This window comes from Phalangium opilio, unplaced genomic scaffold (genome assembly GCF_054372755.1).
Source record: "Phalangium opilio isolate 3A_F unplaced genomic scaffold, DU_Popi_V2 ptg000014l_1, whole genome shotgun sequence".
Lineage (NCBI taxonomy): Eukaryota > Metazoa > Arthropoda > Arachnida > Opiliones > Phalangiidae > Phalangium > Phalangium opilio.
The window spans coordinates 2633030-2641240 of record NW_028324149.1 but is presented as its reverse complement, the minus strand read 5'-3'; the positions used below and the strand labels follow the sequence as shown (position 1 = coordinate 2641240).

General features: G+C 37.1%; 2 protein-coding genes across 6 annotated transcripts; one reads left to right on the top strand and one right to left on the bottom strand.

Annotated features, from left to right (window-relative positions):
* Positions 1-254: 254 nt before the first annotated feature.
* Positions 255-6643, top strand: LOC149705073 (luc7-like protein 3). Of its 5 annotated transcripts, none has more exons than XR_016381516.1 (10): positions 257-598; positions 801-920; positions 981-1087; positions 1162-1306; positions 2132-2506; positions 2570-2772; positions 4086-4181; positions 4254-4405; positions 4502-5792; positions 6118-6643. XR_016381516.1 is itself a non-coding variant. In XM_089865268.1 (10 exons), the coding sequence occupies exons 2-9, from the start codon at positions 816-818 to the stop codon at positions 4570-4572; spliced, it is 1254 nt and encodes a 417-aa protein (XP_089721394.1). In that variant the 5' UTR covers positions 257-598; positions 801-815; the 3' UTR covers positions 4573-4600; positions 6305-6643. The 5 variants fall into 5 exon arrangements, 3 of the variants coding, with proteins under 3 accessions (XP_089721393.1, XP_089721394.1, XP_089721395.1); XR_016381515.1 differs by having other exon boundaries at positions 4502-5962; positions 6125-6643; XM_089865268.1 differs by having other exon boundaries at positions 4502-4600; positions 6305-6643.
* An 83-nt stretch (positions 6644-6726) lies between these two features.
* On the bottom strand, positions 6727-7543 carry LOC149705072 (cholesin). Its single transcript, XM_089865283.1, has 3 exons — positions 7385-7543; positions 6987-7265; positions 6727-6921 (listed from the first exon to the last, which is right to left on the bottom strand). Exons 1-3 carry the CDS (start codon positions 7430-7432, stop codon positions 6748-6750), a joined length of 501 nt encoding a protein of 166 aa, XP_089721409.1. The 5' UTR covers positions 7433-7543; the 3' UTR covers positions 6727-6747.
* Positions 7544-8211: the final 668 nt, after the last annotated feature.

The window sequence follows — 8211 nt, the reverse complement described above, 5'->3', positions numbered from 1 at the left end:
TATTGCGTTCTCTAAGTGTCGTCTGAGATTCATTCTGCAACAGTAATTGGCTCGTTTTTGCCCTCAGATCCGTGACGAGGTAAGTATGGAGGCATTAAAAAGGAAATGAAAGTTTAAAATGATATAGAAAATCACTTTATATTACTAAAATATTGCATTAACTGTCCTTTCCGTGAACAGCTTGCTTCGTTAAGCGCGTGATCCAGTAGGCTATGGCACACTAAATCAAAAAATAATTCAATGGTCTTTGGTGCAGGCTGGGAAATAGCACACTTCCTCTGGTCCAAAACCAGTTTATTAATTGCTTGGACTAGTTTTTTAATTCAAAAAGTGGGGGTTACTGGTCCTCGGGACCAGTTTATTAATTGCAAATCTATTGGAGAACAAAGGCTGGGACCAGTCCGGAGACCAGTTAATTATTTCGGGGACTAGAGGGGTCACTGGTCCCAAGGACTAGTTTAAAAAATATCCTTATTTCCCAGCCTGCTTTGGTGCCGTTTAGTTCTTTCAATTGTTTGTGTTTGAGACTTTTGACTCGAGTAGGCCCCGATTTTTTTGGGGACCTTGTCTGCTTCAAAAATTTGATTTCACGCTAATGGTACCTAATTGTTCTTAATATTATTTAATAAATTATATTGGATCTTCGTTGCGATGCGATGCATTTTATAATTTCATTTTTGAGGATTTTATAACTAACTTCTTGGCAATTAACGTAAAGATTCGTTTTAAGCCTTTGCCAAGTTATCAACACCTGCCTGGAAATCAAATAATCAATATCGGAATTAAATCTTATATTCCAGATTTAAATTTAAATCATGGCTCTAGCTTCCGCAAAGCAACTTTTGGACGAGTTGATGGGTAGGGGACGAAACCTAAACCCAGATGATAGAAGTAATTGTTATGGATTTGAAGAACCCAGTGTATGTTGATTAATTTTTCTTTATTATCATTTTTTTAATCTGTTTATATCCCAATTTCAGATATGCAAATATTTCCTAGTTAATTTCTGCCCAAACGAACTTTTTGTTAACACAAAAGCGGATTTAGGACCCTGTAGCAAAGTCCATGATGAAAAAGTTAAAACTGAGTGAGTTTTTCTTTAGTTTTGCATTCTAATCAGTGAATGAATGATTGATAATTTTATACTGAATACATTAATAGATATCAAAATAGTGATAAACTTGGTAAGCTTGGGTATGAAGATGATTTTTTAAGATTCTGTCAAGGAATGCTGGGAGATGTTGAAAAAAGAATCAGGAGAGCTAAACAACGTTTAGCTTTAAGCAACTTAGAAAAAGAAAATGCGGTAAGTTTCATCAAAATTAATACGTTGTTAAGCCTTGGCCAAGTTGACTAGACAGGGCTGTACATAATACCATTTTGGTTAGATTATAGAAAGTAGTCTGCTAGTATTTCTGCATTTTGGTTAGATTATAGAAAGTAGTCTGCTATTATTTCTGTATTTTGGTTAGATTATAGAAAGTAGTCTGCTATTATTTCTGTATTTTGGTTAAATTATAGAAAGTAGTCTGCTATTATTTCTGCATTTTGGTTAGATTATAGAAAGTAGTCTGCTATTATTTCTGCATTTTGGTTAGATTATAGAAAGTAGTCTGCTATTATTTCTGCATTTTGGCTACATCAGAGAAAGTAGTCTGCTATTATTTCTGCATTTTGGTTAGATTATAGAAAGTAGTCTGCTATTATTTCTGCATTTTGGCTACATCAGAGAAAGTAGTCTGCTATTATTTCTGCATTTTGGCTTCATCAGAGAAAGTAGTCTGCTATTATTTCTGCATTTTGGCTACATCAGAGAAAGTAGTCTGCTATTATTTCTGCATTTTGGTTAGATTATAGAAAGTAGTCTGCTATTATTTCTGTATTTTGGTTAAATTATAGAAAGTAGTCTGCTATTATTTCTGGCATTTAGACTAGGCCCTAGGGCATAGAAAGAAGTCTGCTATTATTTGTGGAATTTTGGCTAAATCATACAAAGTAGTCTGCTATTATTTATGGAATTTTGGCTAAATCATACAAAGTAGTCTGCTACTATTTCTGACATTACAACCAAGGCTTAAAAATTTTAAATTACAATCTATTTGATTTCTCTGTTCTTTTCTTTAAATTTAAGGCCATGAGCGCCGCTAATGGCCCTAAAACAAATGAAGAAGAAAAAATGCAAGTCATAACGGAAAAAATTAGCGAGCTCTTAGAGAAAGTTGAGCAGTTGGGATGTGAAGGAAAGGTGGAAGAAGCCCAGGGAATCATGAAATTGTGCGATCAACTCAAGGATGAACGTGAAGCCATTAAACGAGCTTGCGAACCAACTCATTGGCTCCAACAAACTGCCGAAATAGCTGCCGCCCAAGAAAAACAAATGGAAGTTTGCGAAGTTTGCGGAGCCTTTTTAATTGTTGGTGATGCCCAACAAAGAGTTGATGATCACTTAATGGGCAAACAGCATGTTGGATACGCGAGGCTTAAGGCTGCTGTGGAAGATATCTTGGTAAAACGTCTTCTTCAATTTTTGTAATTAATTTATTAAACTGAATGTTTTAATTATCATCAGATTAAGCGTGAAAAAGATAAAGAAGAAAGAGGGAAGGCGCGTATTAAGGAACGAGTTGATCGCCGAGAAGATGAAGAACGAAAGAGAAGCTCCGCCCCACCCAAAGAAAATTACACATCATCCTCATCTAGTAAGGAAAGTAGAAGCTCCAACAGAGGTAGAAGCCATAGATACAGATCTAGAAGCCCAAGAGAAAGATCTAGGCAAGTACAGGCGGGGTTTTCGCGCGTAAATCCTCTGTTTTCGCCCGTAAATCCTCTGTTTTCGCCCGTAAATCCTCTGTTTTCGCCCGTAAATCCTCTGTTTTCGCCCGTAAATCCTCTGTTTTCGCCCGTAAATCCTCTGTTTTCGCCCGTAAATCCTTCGTTTTCGCCCGTAAATCCTTCGTTTTCGCCCGTAAATCCTTCGTTTTCGCCCGTAAATCCTTCGTTTTCGCCCGTAAATCCTTCGTTTTCGCCCGTAAATCCTTCGTTTTCGCCCGTAAATCCTTCGTTTTCGCCCGTAAATCCTTCGTTTTCGCCCGTAAATCCTTCGTTTTCGCCCGTAAATCCTTCGTTTTCGCCCGTAAATCCTTCGTTTTCGCCCGTAAATCTTTCGTTTTCGCCCGTAAATCTTTCGTTTTCGCCCGTAAATCTTTCGTTTTCGCCCGTAAATCTTTCGTTTTCGCCCGTAAATCCTCTGTTTTCGCGCGTAAATCCTCTGTTCTCGCGCGTAAATCCTCTGTTTTCGCGCGTAAATCCTCTGTTTTCGCGCGTAAATCCTCTGTTTTCGCCCGTAAATCCTCTGTTTTCGCGCGTAAATCCTCTGTTTTCGCGCGTAAATCCTCTGTTTTCGCGCGTAAATCCTCTGTTTTCGCCCGTAAATCCTCTGTTTTCGCCCGTAAATCCTCTGTTTTCGCCCGTAAATCCTCTGTTTTCGCCCGTAAATCCTCTGTTTTCGCCCGTAAATCCTCTGTTTTCGCCCGTAAATCCTCTGTTTTCGCCCGTAAATCCTTCGTTTTCGCCCGTAAATCCTTCGTTTTCGCCCGTAAATCCTTCGTTTTCGCCCGTAAATCTTTCGTTTTCGCCCGTAAATCTTTCGTTTTCGCCCGTAAATCTTTCGTTTTCGCCCGTAAATCTTTCGTTTTCGCCCGTAAATCTTTCGTTTTCGCCCGTAAATCTTTCGTTTTCGCCCGTAAATCTTTCGTTTTCGCCCGTAAATCTTTCGTTTTCGCCCGTAAATCTTTCGTTTTCGCCCGTAAATCTTTCGTTTTCGCCCGTAAATCTTTCGTTTTCGCCCGTAAATCTTTCGTTTTCGCCCGTAAATCTTTCGTTTTCGCCCGTAAATCTTTCGTTTTCGCCCGTAAATCTTTCGTTTTCGCCCGTAAATCTTTCGTTTTCGCCCGTAAATCTTTCGTTTTCGCCCGTAAATCTTTCGTTTTCGCCCGTAAATCTTTCGTTTTCGCCCGTAAATCCTTTGTTTTCGCCCGTAAATCCATTGTTTTCACGTGTTATGCCTTGGTTTTTAATACCTACAGAAGTCGAGATCGAAAAAACGATAGAAAAGATTACAGAAAAGATGATAGACACGGAAGATACCCGAGTGGAAAAGGTTCTAGTCATGATCGGGATAGGTGAGACATTTCTTACGAATTGTTGTACGTGATGTTCTTAAAACTCTTAATTAAATAAAATTTTACGAAAAGGAGGCGAGATGACAAACACCACGGAAGATCAAGAAGCCGTTCCAAGTCAAGAAACTCCAAGCATTCGCGTCGGGATGACAGGGACTCCAAACGCCGGAGATCAAACTCGAGTGATGATGAAAAAAGTGACTATAAAGATGACTACAAGAAAGGTAATTAACTTATCTAATGATCGGTCAAGCCTTGGCTTACTTGGACAAGGCTTAGCGCTCATTAATTGTTGCTAAAAGTATTATCTTTCTCTTCAGATCATAGTTCTAGAGGCGGCAGTCAAGGGAAACAGGCGGAATTCTCTCGAAATGGCAGAGATGATGACTAGTGGCCTAGTGAGTCTCGCTGGAATTCAAGTAAGTCTATTTCTATTCCAGCAGCGTGTGCTTCAACTTTTGATTAAACAAATCGCGGGGGTTTTTTGACTCATATAAAAAAAAAAGAATCTAGGGCAAGTCCTAGCTCCCTTTAAAACAATGTTTATTAACTCTTTTATTTGAAATTCTTCGAGTTATTCCGACTGTTATTGGTCACGGAGAGGTGCTTGTCTCGCTCAAATATTCTTGCAAAAATTATCTAATTTTCCCAGGTGAGTGGTTTTGAGTTGCGAGAAGCCTTAACTAAGTTAGCCGTCAAAAGGACAATCAAATGTTTTGGGACCATTCGGGGTTATTTTTTTTTTTTTTGCGTGTAACAACGTTTTCTTTCAGTGTTTACGTCTTTTGGAACATTCTTAAAAACAGTTTTTTAAGTCAATTAATGGTTAGTGTCTCCAAATTAATTTAAAATTATTTAAAAATACGGGACATTACCCGCTAGTTAGCTAAAATGGTTGCTGCCGTCCCTCGTCTCAGAAAAAAAGTGTAAAAGAAATTCCGAAGACAAAATTGATTCCGATGTGTATGACCTCGCAAAAGAATTTCCCGGCCGCCTGTGGATAAATTGAGGTGGAAATATGAGGTGGGAGGTTATTTAAGTGACAAGCCAACCAAAAACCTTCGCGTAGTCTTGAGAAATTCACAATATTTTAGGTCTCTTCGTTCATTCAAAGTCCTTTAATACAATCGTGTTTTCATTCAATTGTTAATGGAACCGAGGCTTAGCTTTCTCAAGCCAAGGCCCGAGTTAAAACTATCAAAACCATAGACTTTGTTCCGCCATTTGCAAAATTCCTCTACCTTGAAGCGCGGAATAAAGTCTATTGACGTCATATTGAAGTAGATTCGATATTTTCATTCAATTGTTAGTGGAACCGAGGCTTAGCTTTCTCAAGCCAAGGCCCGACTTAAAACTATCAAAACGATAGACTTTGTTCCGCCATTTGCAAAATTCCTCTACCTTGAAGCGCGGAATAAAGTCTATTGACGTCATGACATTGAAGTAGATTCGATGTTTTCATTCAATTGTTAGTGGAACCAAGGCTTAGCTTTCTCAAGCCAAGGCCCGACTTAAAACTATCAAAACCGATAGACTTTGTTCCGCCATTTGCAAAATTCCTCTACCTTGAAGCGCGGAGTAAAGTCTATTGACGTCATGACATTGAAGTAGGTTCGATGTTTTCATTCAATTGTTAGTGGAACCAAGGCTTAGCTTTCTCAAGCCAAGGCACGAGTTAAAACTATCAAAACCATAGACTTTGTTCCGCCATTTGCAAAATTCCTCTACCTTGAAGCGCGGAATAAAGTCTATTGACGTCATGACATTGAAGTAGATTCGATGTTTTCATTCAATTGTTAGTGGAACCAAGGCTTAGCTTTCTCAAGCCAAGGCCCGACTTAAAACTATCAAAACGATAGACTTTGTTCCGCCATTTGCAAAATTCCTCTACCTTGAAGCGCGGAATAAAGTCTATGACGTCATGACATTGAAGTAGATTCGAGTTTTGAGCAAAGCACGATTGTCTTAGGATGAAATTTTTTATCAAAAATAAGAGGTAAAGCCCTCTTCAATGTTCCAGATGCCGACTTTTATTAAGAGTACTCGAACAACATTATTTAATGAAATGGAAATGAAAATATTTGACGTGGTTATTTACTAGTTGTTTATTTTTTCAATTTTAGGTGTTTTTTCCCTCTCTCTCTCTCTCGCAATCTTCATTAGAGCAGATTTTAATCATCAACCTTTGAGAGAACGTTTGTTATATCAAGAGCAATTATCATCATCATCATCATATCAGGTGAACCAACTTAAACCGTATCCCAAATATTGTCCGAGTTGTTTTTTCTTTTTTTTTTTTTTTAGTTTAATTGAAGGCAATTAGTTATTTTTACATAAAAAATTAAGTAGTTTTTAGGAAAATTTAAAAATCCTTGCTGTGCGGTTCAATATTGTCAAGTATGTTGCCTGAACATTTCATTTGTAAGTTAATGGAAGTCAAATAAATAAAGTTTTCCACCATAGTTTAATTTATTTTTAATTACGATGTTAATACGTAATTAAAAAAGATCATTTCATGTGTGTGAGATTAAATATACAACATGAATTTGCATTATGTACAATTTTATTATGAAGTATCTATTAATTGTAGTATTTCTCTCGCTCTTTTACATTTGGAGTTTTTTATCTCATCTTCCGTATTTTCAATTATGGTCTCGGCTTCCTTAATAACTCGACTTCTAGCTTCACCTTTCAAGCCAATGAGGTATTTAACCAGAATTTCAAAGTCATTATCTTCAATCTATATTCATTAATGATTAATGTTTATTATTTGTGTTGAAATTAACATTAATGTTTTGAACTTACCTGAGTGTCTGAGTAAATGTTCTTTAACAGCCATGCCTGTGAATTTTTCTTAAATTTCCAACTCTTTCTGTCATTTTCCCATAGTCTTAAATACGCTATGACTTGATTTTTGGTGACAGTTTGTGATTCTTCGCTAGGTTTAGAGTTTAATTTTTTCTCTTTTTTTCTCTGTCTTTTTAATCGGTTTTTTTCTCTTTTACGTTCTTTGTCTATTTCTGTCGCTTTTCGTTTACCCTCTTCAGGGTCAATATCGGTAATATTTTCATCATCAAATTCTTCCTAATAATTAGTTTAAAGTTAATGGCCATTAAAGTTTTATAGCACGGAAGGTAGAATGGCTAAGGCTATTACACTGCATTAAGCAAATTGAGTGAATTTAAAATAATGAGCATAATTACCGTAGTTTCAGCTACTTTAGATTCGCTTTTTCTCTTTTTAATTTTCATTTTATAGTATTTAATTTAAAATATGAACATTTACAACAATAAATGAACTTAAACCTCGGTTACGGTTTGTATGTCGTCTGCTTAACAAACCTCGTGTGTGTGTGTGTGCATAGCCCACTCGATCTCACGCAACCTGACGCGGTTATGCAGGCATGAAGGGAAATAGTTCCTAAGACAAGTGACCGACTTGATAAAGTAGCTCCAGTGGTAGCTCTTACTGAACGCACCAGCTTACGCGCCAACGAGTTGCAACTCTAAAGTGGATTTAACCCATAGAGATAGGAACATATATACCTCTAGAGTCACAACGTATATCCCGAGACAGGCCGCACTTTTTAAAACCATGTAAACTTTATCATTCGACACCAGCGCCACTATCGGCGATATTCTTAACTAAAATATTATTCGAGCTACAAATAGATGGCGTTGCTAAAAAAGGTTTTCGCGCTAAAAACGACTTTTTGGCGGGAAAAATGAACTTTTCGCGGTAAATCTGTAACTTTTTCAAACTTTTTTCAGTTGACGGACCTTATATTATTTTATTTGTTCTTAACTATCTAAATAAATGTTTCCAAAGTATATTTAAGTGTTTGTTAGACGATGCTTAATGCATGAAAACATATTTCCCACTCTAACGGAGCACATGTATGGCCAAGAGTTCGGATGGAACCACCATTTAAGTCACATTGTTAAAAAGGCAATAAACATCTACACAGATATCAGGCTGAGGAAAATAGCAAAGAATATGAACGAGAAAATGAAAAGAGAATATTAGAAAA

What these genes read in the sequence shown, in the direction of transcription:
- LOC149705072 (XM_089865283.1), bottom strand. Translation starts at nt 7,432, where the DNA reads ATGAAAATTAAAAAGAGAAAAAGCGAATCTAAAGTAGCTGAAACTACG. An exon ending in CTAAAGTAGCTGAAACTACG is followed by an intron (nt 7,266 to 7,384) that starts GTAATTATGCTC and finishes ACTAATTATTAG; the next exon opens with GAAGAATTTGATGATGAAAA. An exon ending in ACATTTACTCAGACACTCAG is followed by an intron (nt 6,922 to 6,986) that starts GTAAGTTCAAAA and finishes TAATGAATATAG; the next exon opens with ATTGAAGATAATGACTTTGA.
- LOC149705073 (XM_089865267.1), top strand. Translation starts at nt 816, where the DNA reads ATGGCTCTAGCTTCCGCAAAGCAACTTTTGGACGAGTTGATGGGTAGG. An exon ending in CTGCTGTGGAAGATATCTTG is followed by an intron (nt 2,507 to 2,569) that starts GTAAAACGTCTT and finishes AATTATCATCAG; the next exon opens with ATTAAGCGTGAAAAAGATAA. An exon ending in TCTAGTCATGATCGGGATAG is followed by an intron (nt 4,182 to 4,253) that starts GTGAGACATTTC and finishes TTTTACGAAAAG; the next exon opens with GAGGCGAGATGACAAACACC.